The sequence below is a fragment of the Oncorhynchus gorbuscha genome, unplaced genomic scaffold (assembly GCF_021184085.1).
Source record: "Oncorhynchus gorbuscha isolate QuinsamMale2020 ecotype Even-year unplaced genomic scaffold, OgorEven_v1.0 Un_scaffold_2894, whole genome shotgun sequence".
Taxonomy (NCBI): domain Eukaryota; kingdom Metazoa; phylum Chordata; class Actinopteri; order Salmoniformes; family Salmonidae; genus Oncorhynchus; species Oncorhynchus gorbuscha.
In genome coordinates this window covers 45,001-62,419 of record NW_025747285.1, presented here as the reverse complement: position 1 = coordinate 62,419, position 17,419 = coordinate 45,001, and the positions used below count along the sequence as shown (strand labels likewise).

Below are 17,419 nucleotides of genomic sequence, written 5' to 3'. Positions count from 1 at the left end.
ACAGAGTCGACGTGGAGGCTATATACAGGGGGTATGAGATGAGACAGCCTATAGGGAGGAGGTCAGAGACCTGGCCATGTGGTGCCAGGACAACAACCTCTCCCTCAATGTAAGTAAGACAAAGGGTCTATCATCCTCCAAACTGCATCCGACCACAAGGAGCTACAAAGCTCAGTGCAAATGGCACAGTACATCTCTGTGGTCGAGCTCCCTACCATCCACGATTTCTATACCAGGCGGTGTCAGAGGAAGGCCAATTTTTTTACCCCAGCCACCCAAGTCATAGACTGTTCTCTCTACTACTACACAACCTGGGGTGGACCTGTGAATCTATGGATGGTGACCTAGGGGGGGGTTCTACCTGAATCTATAGTGACCTGGGGGTTCTACCTGACTCTATAGTGACCTGGGGGTTCTACCTGGATCTATAGTGACCTGGGAGAGTTCTACCTGAATCTATAGTGACCTGGGGGTTCTACCTGAATCTATAGTGACCTGGGGGGTTCTACCTGAATCTATAGTGACCTGGGGGGTTCTACCTGAATCTATAGTGACCTGGGGGTTCTACCTGAATCTATAGTGTCCTGGGGGGGTTCTACCTGAATCTATAGTGACCTGGGGGGGGGTTTACCTGAATCTATAGTGACCTGGGGGGAGGTTTTACCTGAATCTATAGTGACCTGGGGGAGGTTTTACCTGAATCTATAGTGACCTGGGGGGGGTTTTACCTGAATCTATAGTGACCTGGGGGGGAGGTTTTACCTGAATCTATAGTGACCTGGGGGGTTCTAGGTTTTTACCTGAATCTATAGTGACCTGGGGGTTCTACCTGAATCTATAGTGACCTGGGGGGTTCTACCTGAATCTATAGTGACCTGGGGGTTCTACCTGAATCTATAGTGACCTGGGGGTTCTACCTGAATCTATAGTAACCTGGAGGGGGGGTTCTTTCCTGAATCTATAGTGACCTGGGGGGATTCTACCTGAATCTATAGTGACCTGGGGGGTTCTACCTGAATCTATAGTGACCTGGGGTTTTACCTGAATCTATAGTGACCTGGGGGGGTTCTACCTGTGGATATAGTGACCTGGGGGGTTCTACCTGAATCTTATATCCTGATAAACCAACAAGTCAATAAGGTCTTAATTTCCCTATTAGAGACTGTCTGTCTGTCTGTCTGTCTGTCATTTGTCTGTCCCAGTCATAAATGTCCACATTCCTATGCAAAATGTCTGTCTGTCTGTAATGTCTCACTCTGTCTGAATCAGCCTGTCTCTATATCACATGGAAAATAAAGCCACATGACTCCTTTCCTCTGTGGATATAAATGTCTCTACGATATTCCCCCTCTCTCTCTCTCTCTCCCTCCCCTCCCCTCTCTCTCTCTCTCTTCCCCTCTCTCTCTCTCTACCCCCTCTCTTCATTCTTCACCCATCTCTTTCCACCCCCCCCCTTGGGCTCAGAGTGTGCATCAGCGGGCTAAGGCATCTCAGTGCAAGAGGCATCACTACAGTCCCTGGTTCGAATCCATGCTGCATCACAGTCTGGCTGTGATTGGGAGTCCCGTAGGGGCGGCGCACAATGGCCCAGTGTTGTCCGGGTTAGGGGTTTGGCCTCAGCATCCTGCCTGCATCACGCTGTAGGGTCAGCATCCTGCCTGCATCACGCTGTAGGCCTCAGCATCCTGCCTGCATCACGCTGCAGGCCTCAGCATCCTGCCTGCATCACGCTGTAGGGTCAGCATCCTGCCTGCATCACGCTGTAGGCCTCAGCATCCTGCCTGCATCACGCTGCAGGCCTCAGCATCCTGCCTGCATCACGCTGTAGGCCTCAGCATCCCGCTGATTCCCCTCTAGTCAGGGACTGATTTAGACCTGGGACACCAGGTGGGTGATTCCCCTCTAGTCGGGGCCTGATTTAGACCTGGGACTCCAGGTGGGTGATTCCCCTCTAGTCAGTGCCTGATTTAGACCTGGGACACCAGGTGGGTGATTCCCCTCTAGTCAGGGCCTGATTTAGACCTGGGACACCAGGTGGGTGATTCCCCTCTAATCAGGGACTGATTTAGACCTGGGACACCAGGTGGGTGCAGTTCATTATCAGGTAGAACAGGAAGCCAGTAGTTGTCTGGACCTCCAGGGTAGGACTGGAATAAACTCCGGCGTTAGAAGCTTGTGTCTCGATTGTCTCCCGGTTTTTAGAAGTGTTTCAAATGAAACGACGACCGTAAATGTCCCTATTGTTTCAAATTATTCAACGCTCGACTGTAATGAGAACCGTTTCCTCTGTGAAGCTGACCTCGGTGCTTTACTAGAATGTAGGCGAGTTCCACCGCGGTTCACTTGGTATGTAGCCGTTGTGTAAGTCTACACACCACTGAGACGGTCTGTGTCACAGTGGGGTGGGGGGGGAGACATTTCATGTCCTGTTATAGTCGTAGGCCTATTGTCATGGTAACGTGGCTGAAACCACTGACTCCTCCCCGTTTCAGTAACACAGCACATGTTTTCATTCAGTGTGGCTGTGGCTGTGTGTATTCTCACACGTTTGGATTCTCTATAAATATTACCCAGAATGCATTACATTCATAATGTAGGTTATTCTGCGCTCCATTCAGGGTATCAGGTGGGAAAATTATTTTGTTGTTGTTAATGTAGACCAATGAAACTAATTTAAAATGAGTTTGAGACAGTGTAGGCTAGGTGAACTCTCCTGTCCTCTGGCAGTCTGTTGACCAGCTCTCTGAATGGTTGTTGGGGACATTGTTAGCATGGGTTTAGAACTCTGTTTGTGTCGTGGATGAAGGGGTGTCCTGTATATATATAGTGTATGAAGGGGTGTCCATACTGCTGTATATATAGTGTATGAAGGGGTGTCCATACTGCTGTATATATAGTGGATGAAGGGGTGTCCTCATACTGCTGTATATATAGTGGATGAAGTCGTGTCCACATACTGCTGTATATATAGTGGATGTAGGGGTGTCCACATACTGCTGTATATATAGTGGATGAAGGGGTGTCCATACTGCTGTATATATAGTGGATGAAGGGGTGTCCTGTATATATAGTGGATGAAGGGCTGTCCTGTATATATAGTGGATGAAGGGCTGTCCTGTACATATAGTGGATGAAGGGGTGTCCTGTATATATAGTGGATGAAGGGGTGTCCTGTATATATAGTGGATGAAGGGTGTCCACATACTGCTGTATATATAGTGGATGAAGGGGTGTCCTGTATATATAGTAGATGAAGGGTGTCCTGTATATATAGTGGATGAAGGGGTGTCCTGTATATATAGTGGATGAAGGGGTGTCCTGTATATATAGTGGATGAAGGGGTGTCCTGTATATATAGTGGATGAAGGGGTGTCCTGTATATATAGTGGATGAAGGGGTGTCCTGTATATATGTGGATGAAGGGTGTCCTGTATATATAGTGGATGAAGGGGTGTCCTGTATATATAGTGGATGAAGGGGTGTCCATACTGCTGTATATATAGTGGATGAAGGGGTGTCCTGTATATATATAGTGGATGAAGGGGTGTCCTTATACTGCTGTATATATAGTGGATGAAGGGGTGTCCATACTGCTGTGTATATAGTGTATGAAGGGGTGTCCTGTATATATAGTGGATGAAGGGGTGTCCTGTATATATAGTGGATGAAGGGGTGTCCTGTATATATAGTGTATGAAGGGGTGTCCTGTATATATAGTGGATGAAGGGGTGTCCTGTATATATAGTGGATGAAGGGCTGTCCTGTATATATAGTGAATGAAGGGCTGTCCATACTGCTGTATATATAGTGGATGAAGGGGTGTCCTGTATATATAGTGTATGAAGGGGTGTCCTGTATATATAGTGGATGAAGGGGTGTCCTGTATATATAGTGTATGAAGGGGTGTCCTGTATATATAGTGGATGAAGGGGTGTCCTGTATATATAGTGGATGAAGGGGTGTCCTGTATATAGTGTATGAAGGGGTGTCCATACTGCTGTATATATAGTGGAGGAAGGGGTGTCCATACTGCTGTATATATAGTGGATGAAGGGGTGTCCTCATACTGCTGTATATATAGTGTATGAAGGGGTGTCCTCATACTGCTGTATATATAGTGGATGAAGGGGTGTCCTCATACTGCTATATATATAGTGGATGAAGGGGTGTCCTCATACTGCTGTATATATAGTGGATGAAGGGGTGTCCTCATACTGCTGTATATATAGTGTATGAAGGGGTGTCCTCATACTGCTGTATATATAGTGGATGAAGGGGTGTCCTCATACTGCTGTATATATAGTGGATGAAGGGGTGTCCTCATACTGCTGTATATATAGTGGATGAAGGGGTGTCCTGTATATATAGTGGATGAAGGGGTGTCCTGTATATATAGTGGATGAAGGGGTGTCCTCATACTGCTGTATGTATAGTGGATGAAGGGGTGTCCTGTATATATAGTGGATGAAGGGGTGTCCTGTATATATAGTGGATGAAGGGGTGTCCACATACTGCTGTATATATAGTGGATGAAGGGGTGTCCTCATACTGCTGTATATATAGTGGATGAAGGGGTGTCCTCATACTGCTGTATATATAGTGGATGAAGGGGTGTCCATACTGCTGTATATATAGTGGATGAAGGGGTGTCCTGTATATATAGTAGATGAAGGGGTGTCCATACTGCTGTATATATAGTGGATGAAGGGGTGTCCTGTATATATAGTGGATGAAGGGGTGTCCTGTATATATAGTGTATGAAGGGCTGTCCTGTATATATAGTGGATGAAGGGGTGTCCTGTATATATAGTGGATGAAGGGGTGTCCTGTATATATAGTGGATGAAGGGGTGTCCTGTATATATAGTGGATGAAGGGGTGTCCTGTATATATAGTGGATGAAGGGGTGTCCTGTATATATAGTGGATGAAGGGGTGTCCTGTATATATAGTGGATGAAGGGGTGTCCTGTATATATAGTGGATGAAGGGGTGTCCTGTATATATAGTGGATGAAGGGCTGTCCTGTATATATAGTGTATGAAGGGGTGTCCTGTATATATAGTGGATGAAGGGGTGTCCACATACTGCTGTATATATAGTGGATGAAGGGGTGTCCTCATACTGCTGTATATATAGTGGATATATAGTGGTGAACCCCCCCCCCCTCCCTGAAGTGTCTTATTAACGCAGTCGCTGACTGAAAAAAACGGTCTATTCAGGCTGGGTGGTGAGTTAGACATATTCTCATCTGCTACATGAGCCCAGAGGGATGTTGTTGATCACCACATGGTGTTTTAAAGCGCTGTTTCCTCCTATAATGTTAGTTTTTTGTCAGGTCGCTTTTACCAAATCTGGTCGTCGTCGTGGCGATCCACTGGGATGTTTCTCCTGGCTGTGTTGACGTCTGTGAGTTACGTCTCTGTGTGGTTTGACTGACAGTCCCAACTACCAGTCAGTCACTCTGTGTGGTTTGACTGACAGTCCCAACTACCAGTCAGTCACTCTGTGTGGTTTGACTGACAGTCCCAACTACCAGTCGGTCACTCTGTGTCGTTTGACCGACAGTCCCAACTACCAGTCAGTCACTCTGTGTGGTTTGCCTGACAGTCCCAACTACCAGTCAGTCACTCTGTGTGGTTTGACTGACAGTCCCAACTACCAGTCAGTCACTCTGTGTGGTTTGACTGACAGTCCCAACTACCAGTCAGTCACTCTGTGTGGTTTGACCGACAGTCCCAACTACCAGTCAGTCACTCTGTGTGGTTTGCCTGACAGTCCCAACTACCAGTCAGTCACTCTGTGTGGTTTGCCTGACAGTCCCAACTACCAGTCAGTCACTCTGTGTGGTTTGCCTGACAGTCCCAACTACCAGTCAGTCACTCTGTGTGGTTTGCCTGACAGTCCCAACTACCAGTCAGTCACTCTGTGTGGTTTGACCGACAGTCCCAACTACCAGTCAGTCACTCTGTGTGGTTTGACTGACAGTCCCAACTACCAGTCAGTCACTCTGTGTGGTTTGACTGACAGTCCCAACTACCAGTCAGTCACTCTGTGTGGTTTGACTGACAGTCCCAACTACCAGTCAGTCACTCTGTGTAGTTTGACTGACAGTCCCAACTACCAGTCAGTCACTCTGTGTGGTTTGACTGACAGTCCCAACTACCAGTCAGTCACTCTGTGTGGTTTGCCTGACAGTCCCAACTACCAGTCAGTCACTCTGTGTGGTTTGACCGACAGTCCCAACTACCAGTCAGTCACTCTGTGTAGTTTGCCTGACAGTCCCAACTACCAGTCAGTCACTCTGTGTCGTTTGACCGACAGTCCCAACTACCAGTCAGTCACTCTGTGTGGTTTGACTGACAGTCCCAACTACCAGTCAGTCACTCTGTGTCGTTTGACCGACAGTCCCAACTACCAGTCAGTCACTCTGTGTGGTTTGACTGACAGTCCCAACTACCAGTCAGTCACTCTGTGTGGTTTGACCGATAGTCCCAACTACCAGTCAGTCACTCTGTGTGGTTTGACTGACAGTCCCAACTACCAGTCAGTCACTCTGTGTAGTTTGACAGTCCCAACTACCAGTCAGTCACTCTGTGTGGTTTGACTGACAGTCCCAACTACCAGTCAGTCACTCTGTGTAGTTTGCCTGACAGTCCCAACTACCAGTCAGTCACTCTGTGTAGTTTGACTGACAGTCCCAACTACCAGTCAGTCACTCTGTGTAGTTTGACTGACAGTCCCAACTACCAGTCAGTCACTCTGTGTGGTTTGACCGACAGTCCCAACTACCAGTCAGTCACTCTGTGTGGTTTGACCGACAGTCCCAACTACCAGTCAGTCACTCTGTGTCGTTTGACCGACAGTCCCAACTACCAGTCAGTCACTCTGTGTAGTTTGACCGACAGTCCCAACTACCAGTCAGTCACTCTGTGTGGTTTGACTGACAGTCCCAACTACCAGTCAGTCACTCTGTGTGGTTTGACTGACAGTCCCAACTACCAGTCAGTCATTCTGTGTAGTTTGACTGACAGTCCCAACTACCAGTCAGTCCTACACTAAAAGCCTCCCAGCCTTTAGTTGTGTTCAACATCTCCCACAGCAGGATTCCCAGATGTCTGGCCAGTCTTCTAAAGTCACTCTGCTGAATGAAACAACTCAGGCCTCTAAACACTCGGTTGATGTTTCCGCTCGTTTTAACAACCTTTACGCATCGTCAGTGTGGTGGTGGTCAATGTGTCATGATGTTTCACAGCCTGTGTTGACCTCAGTGTGTTTGTCCAAAATGGCACCCTGTGAACCACTGTCCCCTTTAAAAGGAGAAGGAGCCAACCACTATCCCTTTAAAAGGAGAAGGAGCCAACCACTATCCCTTTAAAAGGAGAAGGAGCCAACCACTATCCCTTTAAAAGGAGCCAACCAGTATCCCTTTAAAAGGAGAAGGAGCCAACCACTATCCCTTTAAAAGGAGCCAACCAGTATCCCTTTAAAAGGAGAAGGAGCCAACCACTATCCCTTTAAAAGGAGCCAACCAGTATCCCTTTAAAAGGAGAAGGAGCCAACCACTATCCCTTTAAAAGAGAACACCTTTATTTAACCAGGTAGGCTAATTGAGAACACCTTTATTTAACTAGGTAGGCTAGTTGAGAACACCTTTATTTAACCAGGTAGACTAGTTGAGAACACCTTTATTTAACCAGGTAGACTAGTTGAGAACACCTTTATTTAACCAGGTAGGCTAGTTGAGAACACCTTTATTTAACCAGGTAGACTAGTTGAGAACACCTTTATTTAACCAGGTAGACTAGTTGAGAACACCTTTATTTAACCAGGTAGACTAGTTGAGAACACCTTTATTTAACCAGGTAGACTAGTTGAGAACACCTTTATTTAACCAGGTAGACTAGTTGAGAACACCTTTATTTAACCAGGTAGACTAGTTGAGAACACCTTTATTTAACCAGATAGACTAGTTGAGAACACCTTTATTTAACCAGGTAGACTAGTAGAGAACACCTTTATTTAACCAGGTAGGCTAGTTGAGAACACCTTTATTTAACCAGGTAGACTAGTTGAGTACACCTTTATTTAACCAGGTAGACTAGTTGAGAACACCTTTATTTAACCAGGTAGGCTAGTTGAGAACACCTTTATTTAACCAGGTAGGCTAGTTGAGAACACCTTTATTTAACCAGGTAGGCTAGTTGAGAACACCTTTATTTAACCAGGTAGGCTAGTTGAGAACACCTTTATTTAACCAGGTAGGCTAGTTGAGAACACCTTTATTTAACCAGGTAGGCTAGTTGAGAACACCTTTATTTAACCAGGTAGACTAGTTGAGAACACCTTTATTTAACCAGGTAGACTAGTTGAGAACACCTTTATTTAACCAGGTAGACTAGTTGAGAACACCTTTATTTAACCAGGCAGGCTAGTTGAGAACACCTTTATTTAACCAGGTAGGCTAGTTGAGAACACCTTTATTTAACCAGGTAGACTAGTTGAGAACACCTTTATTTAACCAGGTAGGCTAGTTGAGAACACCTTTATTTAACCAGGTAGACTAGTTGAGAACACCTTTATTTAACCAGGTAGACTAGTTGAGAACACCTTTATTTAACCAGGTAGACTAGTTGAGAACACCTTTATTTAACCAGGTAGACTAGTTGAGAACACCTTTATTTAACCAGGTAGACTAGTTGAGAACACCTTTATTTAAACCAGGCAGGCTAGTTGAGAACACCTTTATTTAACCAGGTAGGCTAGTTGAGAACACCTTTATTTAACCAGGTAGACTAGTTGAGAACACCTTTATTTAACCAGGTAGGCTAGTTGAGAACACCTTTATTTAACCAGGTAGACTAGTTGAGAACACCTTTATTTAACCAGGTAGACTAGTTGAGAACACCTTTATTTAACCAGGTAGACTAGTTGAGAACACCTTTATTTAACCAGGCAGGCTAGTTGAGAACACCTTTATTTAACCAGGTAGGCTAGTTGAGAACACCTTTATTTAACCAGGTAGACTAGTTGAGAACACCTTTATTTAACCAGGTAGGCTAGTTGAGAACACCTTTATTTAACCAGGTAGACTAGTTGAGAACACCTTTATTTAACCAGGTAGACTAGTTGAGAACACCTTTATTTAACCAGGTAGACTAGTTGAGAACACCTTTATTTAACCAGGTAGACTAGTTGAGAACACCTTTATTTAACCAGGTAGACTAGTTGAGAACACCTTTATTTAACCAGGTAGACTAGTTGAGAACAACTCATTTACAACTGCAACCTGGCCAAGATAAAGCAAAGCAGTGTTAACAGACAACAACACAGAGTTACACATGAAATAAACAAAACATACAGTCAATAACACAATAGACATCAAATCTATTTACAGTGTGTACAAATGAGGTAAGATTAGGGAGGTAAAGGCAATAAATAGGCTGTAGTGGAGAGGTAATTATAATATAGCAATTAAACACTGGAGTGATAGATGTGCAGAAGATGAATGTGCAAGTAGAGCTACTGGGGTGCAAAGGAGCAATACATAAATAACAGTATGGGGATGAGGTTGTTGGATGGGCTATTTACAGATGGGCTATGTACAGGTGCAGTGATCTTATGCCTACTGTCAGTGCTGTCATTGTGAAGTGGAAACATCTAAGAGAAACAACGGCTCAGCCGCAAAGTGGTAGACCACACAAGCTCACAGAACGGGACCGCTGAGTGCTGAAGTGCGTTGCGCGTAAAAATCGTCTGTCTTCGTTGCAGCATTCACTACCGAGTCACAAACTGCCTCCAGAAGCAACATCAGCACAAGAACTGTTTGTCAGGAGCTTCATGAAATGGGTTTCCATGGCAGAGCAGCCTCACACAAGGCTAGGATCACCAAGCACAATGCCAAGCGTCGGCTGAAGTGGTGTAAAGCTTCTCCGCCATTGGACTCTGGAGCAGTGGAATCACGTTCTCTTGGAGTGATGAATCACACTTCACCATCTGGCAGTCCGATGGACAAATCTAAGTTTTGCCACGAACCGGCTCGTAGCCCGTAACAAAGAGGGAGACGACGTGGAGATAAGGAATATAGCAAAAATATATTTATTAACTAAAGTACACTATATACAATTGACAATTGTGTGTGTGTGTGTGTGCGTGCGTGCGGTCAGTAATCAGTAGTGTGTGTGTGTGTGTGTGTGTGTGTGTGTGTGTGTGTGTGTGTGTGTGTGTGTGTGTGTGTGTGTGTGTGTGTGTGTGTGTGTGTGTGTGTGTGTGTGTGTGTGTGTTCGTAGGAGGTGTTGAGAGGTGCCAAAACAAACAAACCACAAAATTCCACAACCAAAATCCACCAGTTTTGTCGACATGGAGAGAGTCTCCTCAATGAATGGGGGAAAGGTGTGTCCCATTTCGCTGACAACCCTCCCGGCTCCGCCCACCGACGTCCTAATAAGGAAATCAAGAGCAAAGAGAAAGAAATTCGGCAGACAGAGTGGGAGGGTCTCCACAGTTACGGAGGGTCGTCACAGTTACGGAGGGTCGTCACAGTTACGGAGGGTCGTCACAGAGTGGGAGGGTCTTCACAGAGTGGGAGGGTCTTCACAGAGTGGGAGGGTCGTCACAGAGTGGGAGGGTCGACACAGTTACGGAGGGTCGTCACAGTTACGGAGGGTCGTCACAGTTACGGAGGGTCGTCACAGTTACGGAGGGTCGTCACAGTTACGGAGGGTCGTCACAGTTACGGAGGGTCGTCACAGAGTGGGAGGGTCGTCACAGTTACGGAGGGTCGTCACAGTTACGGAGGGTCGTCACAGTTACTGAGGGTCGTCACAGAGTGGGAGGGTCTTCACAGAGTGGGAGGGTCTTCACAGTTACGGAGGGTCTTCACAGAGTGGGAGGGTCTTCACAGAGTGGGAGGGTCTTCACAGAGTGGGAGGGTCTTCACAGAGTGGGAGGGTCCTTACAGTTACGGAGGGTCGTCACAGAGTGGGAGGGTCGTCACAGAGTGGGAGGGTCGACACAGAGTGGGAGGGTCATCACAATTTGGTGGATGCCAGGAGAACGCTAGCTGCCCCAATATACAGTGCCCACTGTAAAGTTTGGTGGATCTATCCAAGCTGTTCCTGTCTGCCTGCAGCTCTGTTCTATCTATCCAAGCTGTCTGCCTGCAGCTCTGTTCTATCTATCCAAGCTGTCTGTCTACAGCTCTGTTCTGTCTATCCAAGCTGTCTGTCTACAGCTCTGTTCTGTCTATCCAAGCTGTCTGTCTACAGCTCTGTTCTGTCTATCCAAGCTGTCTGTTTACAGCTCTGTTCTATCTATCCAAGCTGTCTGTCTACAGCTCTGTTCTATCTATCCAAGCTGTCTGTCTACAGCTCTGTTCTGTCTATCCAAGCTGTCTGTCTACAGCTCTGTTCTGTCTATCCAAGCTGTCTGTTTACAGCTCTGTTCTGTCTATCCAAGCTGTCTGTCTACAGCTCTGTTCTGTCTATCCAAGCTGTCTGTCTACAGCTCTGTTCTGTCTATCCAAGCTGTCTGTCTACAGCTCTGTTCTGTCTATCCAAGCTGTCTGTCTACAGCTCTGTTCTGTCTATCCAAGCTGTCTGTCTACAGCTCTGTTCTGTCTATCCAAGCTGTCTGTCTACAGCTCTGTTCTGTCTATCCAAGCTGTCTGTCTACAGCTCTGTTCTGTCTATCCAAGCTGTCTGTCTACAGCTCTGTTCTGTCTATCCAAGCTGTCTGTCTACATCTCTGTTCTATCTATCCAAGCTGTCTGTCTGTCTACAGCTCTGTTCTGTCTATCCAAGCTGTCTGTCTACAGCTCTGTTCTGTCTATCCAAGCTGTCTGTCTACAGCTCTGTTCTGTCTATCCAAGCTGTCTGTCTACAGCTCTGTTCTGTCTATCCAAGCTGTCTGTCTACAGCTCTGTTCTGTCTATCCAAGCTGTCTGTCTACAGCTCTGTTCTGTCTATCCAAGCTGTCTGTCTACAGCTCTGTTCTGTCTATCCAAGCTGTCTGTCTACAGCTCTGTTCTGTCTATCCAAGCTGTCTGTCTACAGCTCTGTTCTATCTATCCAAGCTGTCTGTCTACAGCTCTGTTCTGTCTATCCAAGCTGCCTGTCTACAGCTCTGTTCTGTCTATCCAAGCTGTCTGTTTACAGCTCTGTTCTGTCTATCCAAGCTGTCTGTCTACAGCTCTGTTCTGTCTATCCAAGCTGTCTGTCTACAGCTCTGTTCTGTCTATCCAAGCTGTCTGTCTACAGCTCTGTTCTGTCTATCCAAGCTGTCTGTCTACAGCTCTGTTCTGTCTATCCAAGCTGTCTGTCTACAGCTCTGTTCTGTCTATCCAAGCTGTCTGTCTACAGCTCTGTTCTGTCTATCCAAGCTGTCTGTCTACAGCTCTGTTCTGTCTATCCAAGCTGTCTGTCTACAGCTCTGTTCTGTCTATCCAAGCTGTCTGTCTACAGCTCTGTTCTGTCTATCCAAGCTGTCTGTCTACATCTCTGTTCTATCTATCCAAGCTGTCTGTCTGTCTACAGCTCTGTTCTGTCTATCCAAGCTGTCTGTCTACAGCTCTGTTCTGTCTATCCAAGCTGTCTGTCTACAGCTCTGTTCTGTCTATCCAAGCTGTCTGTCTACAGCTCTGTTCTGTCTATCCAAGCTGTCTGTCTACAGCTCTGTTCTGTCTATCCAAGCTGTCTGTCTACAGCTCTGTTCTGTCTATCCAAGCTGTCTGTCTACAGCTCTGTTCTGTCTATCCAAGCTGTCTGTCTACATCTCTGTTCTGTCTATCCAAGCTGTCTGTCTACAGCTCTGTTCTGTCTATCCAAGCTGTCTGTCTACATCTCTGTTCTGTCTATCCAAGCTGTCTGTCTACAGCTCTGTTCTGTCTATCCAAGCTGTCTGTCTACAGCTCTGTTCTGTCTATCCAAGCTGTCTGTCTACAGCTCTGTTCTGTCTATCCAAGCTGTCTGTCTACAGCTCTGTTCTGTCTATCCAAGCTGTCTGTCTACAGCTCTGTTCTGTCTATCCAAGCTGTCTGTCTACAGCTCTGTTCTGTCTATCCAAGCTGTCTGTCTACAGCTCTGTTCTGTCTATCCAAGCTGTCTGTCTACAGCTCTGTTCTGTCTATCCAAGCTGTCTGTCTACAGCTCTGTTCTGTCTATCCAAGCTGTCTGTCTACAGCTCTGTTCTGTCTATCCAAGCTGTCTGTCTACAGCTCTGTTCTGTCTATCCAAGCTGTCTGTCTACAGCTCTGTTCTGTCTATCCAAGCTGTCTGTCTACAGCTCTGTTCTGTCTATCCAAGCTGTCTGTCTACAGCTCTGTTCTGTCTATCCAAGCTGTCTGTCTACAGCTCTGTTCTGTCTATCCAAGCTGTCTGTCTACAGCTCTGTTCTGTCTATCCAAGCTGTCTGTCTACAGCTCTGTTCTGTCTATCCAAGCTGTCTGTCTACAGCTCTGTTCTGTCTATCCAAGCTGTCTGTCTACAGCTCTGTTCTGTCTATCCAAGCTGTCTGTCTACATCTCTCTTCTCCATCTTTGTCTCCATTCAGATAGCGTTGATGACGGTGACTCTATTCCCCATCCGGTTGTTCCTGGCAGCCTTCATGATGCTGCTGGCCTGGCCCTTCGCCTTCATCGCCTCTGTGGGACGCAACGAGATGGTGGTGGAACCCCAGTCTCTATGGAGGAAGTATGTATGCTAACCTAACCCATGACCCCTATAACCTTTAACCCTATCCATCTGACCCTAACCTCAACTCTCTGTGAGATGCCAACGAGATGGTGGTGGAACTGTGAGGGGACAAACACACTCTAACACTCACTCTGAGATACATGAACCCTCTGTGGTTCACTCTGAGATACATGAACCCTCTGTGGTTCACTCTGAGATACATGAACCCTCTGTGGTTCACTCTGAGATACATGAACCCTCTGTGGTTCACTCTGAGATACATGAACCCTCTGTGGTTCACTCTGAGATACATGAACCCTCTGTGGTTCACTCTGAGATACATGAACCCTCTGTGGTTCACTCTGAGATACATGAACCCTCTGTGGTTCACTCTGAGATACATGAACCCTCTGTGGTTCACTCTGAGATACATGAACCCTCTGTGGTTCACTCTGAGATACATGAACCCTCTGTGGTTCACTCTGAGATACATGAACCCTCTGTGGTTCACTCTGAGATACATGAACCCTCTGTGGTTCACTCTGAGACACATGAACCCTCTGTGGTTCATAGAACTCTGAGATACATGAACCCTCTGTGGTTCACTCTGAGATTATGAACCCTCTGTGGTTCACTCTGAGATACATGAACCCTCTGTGGTTCACTCTGAGATACATGAACCCTCTGTGGTTCACTCTGAGATACATGAACCCTCTGTGGTTCACTCTGAGATACATGGACCCTCTGTGGTTCACTCTGAGATACATGGACCCTCCGTGGTTCACTCTGAGATACATGGACCCTCCGTGGTTCACTCTGAGATACATGGACCCTCTGTGGTTCACTCTGAGATACATGAACCCTCTGTGGTTCACTCTGAGATACACGATCCCTCTGGAAAGGGTTATAGACACTACAACAGAGAGAGGAAAGGGTTAGAGACACTACAACAGAGAGAGGAAAGGGTTATAGACACTACAACAGAGAGAGGAAAGGGTTATAGACACTACAACAGAGAGGACAGGGTTATAGACACTACAACAGAGAGAGGAAAGGGTTATAGACACTACAACAGAGAGAGGAAAGGGTTATAGACACTACAACAGAGAGAGGAAAGGGTTATAGACACTACAACAGAGAGAGGAAAGGGTTATAGACACTACAACAGAGAGAGGACAGGGTTATAGACACTACAACAGAGAGAGGAAAGGGTTATAGACACTACAACAGAGAGAGGAAAGGGTTATAGACACTACAACAGAGAGAGGAAAGGGTTATAGACACTACAACAGAGAGAGGAAAGGGTTATAGACACTACAACAGAGAGAGGAAAGGGTTATAGACACTACAACAGAGAGAGGAAAGGGTTATAGACACTACAACAGAGGAAAGGGTTATAGACACTACAACAGAGAGAGGAAAGGGTTAGAGACACTACAACAGAGAGAGGAAAGGGTTAGAGACACTACAACAGAGAGAGGAAAGGGTTATAGACACTACAACAGAGAGAGGAAAGGGTTATAGACACTACAACAGAGAGAGGAAAGGGTTATAGACACTACAACAGAGAGAGGAAAGGGTTATAGACACTACAACAGAGAGAGGAAAGGGTTATAGACACTACAACAGAGAGAGGAAAGGGTTAGAGACACTACAACAGAGAGAGGAAAGGGTTATAGACACTACAACAGAGAGAGGAAAGGGTTAGAGACACTACAACAGAGAGAGGAAAGGGTTATAGACACTACAACAGAGAGAGGAAAGGGTTAGAGACACTACAACAGAGAGAGGAAAGGGTTATAGACACTACAACAGAGAGAGGAAAGGGTTATAGACACTACAACAGAGAGAGGAAAGGGTTATAGACACTACAACAGAGAGAGGAAAGGGTTATAGACACTACAACAGAGAGAGGAAAGGGTTATAGACACTACAACAGAGAGAGGAAAGGGTTATAGACACTACAACAGAGAGAGGAAAGGGTTATAGACACTACAACAGAGAGAGGAAAGGGTTATAGACACTACAACAGAGAGAGGAAAGGGTTATAGACACTACAACAGAGAGAGGAAAGGGTTATAGACACTACAACAGAGAGAGGAAAGGGTTATAGACACTACAACAGAGAGAGGAAAGGGTTATAGACACTACAACAGAGAGAGGAAAGGGTTATAGACACTACAACAGAGAGAGGAAAGGGTTATAGACACTACAACAGAGAGAGGAAAGGGTTAGAGACACTACAACAGAGAGAGGAAAGGGTTAGAGACACTACAACAGAGAGAGGAAAGGGTTAGAGACACTATAACAGAGAGAGGAAAGGGTTATAGACACTACAACAGAGAGAGGAAAGGGTTATAGACACTACAACAGAGAGAGGAAAGGGTTATAGACACTACAACAGAGAGAGGAAAGGGTTAGAGACACTACAACAGAGAGAGGAAAGGGTTAGAGACACTACAACAGAGAGAGGAAAGGGTTATAGACACTACAACAGAGAGAGGAAAGGGTTATAGACACTACAACAGAGAGAGAGAAAGGGTTATAGACACTACAACAGAGAGAGGAAAGGGTTATAGACACTACAACAGAGAGAGGAAAGGGTTATAGACACTACAACAGAGAGAGGAAAGGGTTATAGACACTACAACAGAGAGAGGAAAGGGTTATAGACACTACAACAGAGAGAGGAAAGGGTTAGAGACACTACAACAGAGAGAGAAAGGGTTATAGACACTACAACAGAGAGAGGAAAGGGTTAGAGACACTACAACAGAGAGAGGAAAGGGTTATAGACACTACAACAGAGAGAGGAAAGGGTTATAGACACTACAACAGAGGAAAGGGTTATAGACACTACAACAGAGAGAGAAAGGGTTATAGACACTACAACAGAGAGAGGAAAGGGTTATAGACACTACAACAGAGAGAGGAAAGGGTTAGAGACACTACAACAGAGAGAGGAAAGGGTTATAGACACTACAACAGAGAGAGGAAAGGGTTATAGACACTACAACAGAGAGAGGAAAGGGTTATAGACACTACAACAGAGAGAGGAAAGGGTTATAGACACTACAACAGAGAGAGGAAAGGGTTATAGACACTACAACAGAGAGAGGAAAGGGTTATAGACACTACAACAGAGAGAGGAAAGGGTTATAGACACTACAACAGAGAGAGGAAAGGGTTAGAGACACTACAACAGAGAGAGGAAAGGGTTATAGACACTACAACAGAGAGAGGAAAGGGTTACAACAGAGACACACACAACAGAGAGAGGAAAGGGTTAGAGACACTACAACAGAGAGAGGAAAGGGTTAGAGACACTACAACAGAGAGAGGAAAGGGTTAGAGACACTACAACAGAGAGAGGAAAGGGTTAGAGACACTACAACAGAGAGAGGAAAGGGTTATAGACACTACAACAGAGAGAGGAAAGGGTTATAGACACTACAACAGAGAGAGGAAAGGGTTATAGACACTACAACAGAGAGAGGAAAGGGTTATAGACACTACAACAGAGAGAGGAAAGGGTTATAGACACTACAACAGAGAGAGGAAAGGGTTAGAGACACTACAACAGAGAGAGGAAAGGGTTAGAGACACTACAACAGAGAGAGGGAAAGGGTTAGAGACACTACAACAGAGAGAGGAAAGGGTTATAGACACTACAACAGAGAGAGGAAAGGGTTATAGACACTACAACAGAGAGAGGAAAGGGTTATAGACACTACAACAGAGAGAGGAAAGGG

At 45.9% G+C, this 17,419-nt stretch overlaps 1 protein-coding gene across 1 annotated transcript in view; it reads left to right on the top strand.

Moving 5' to 3' along the window:
* Window positions 1–13,545: 13,545 nt before the first annotated feature.
* The window catches only part of LOC124027023 (lysophosphatidylcholine acyltransferase 1-like), a gene marked incomplete at its 5' end in the record, with an annotated part of 48,652 nt that continues 44,778 nt past the window's right edge, over window positions 13,546–17,419 (top strand). Inside the window, one exon of the mRNA XM_046339582.1 lies at window positions 13,546–13,685. Within this exon, the coding sequence (XP_046195538.1) occupies window positions 13,546–13,685 (140 nt within the window). The remainder of the gene's footprint in view (window positions 13,686–17,419) is intronic.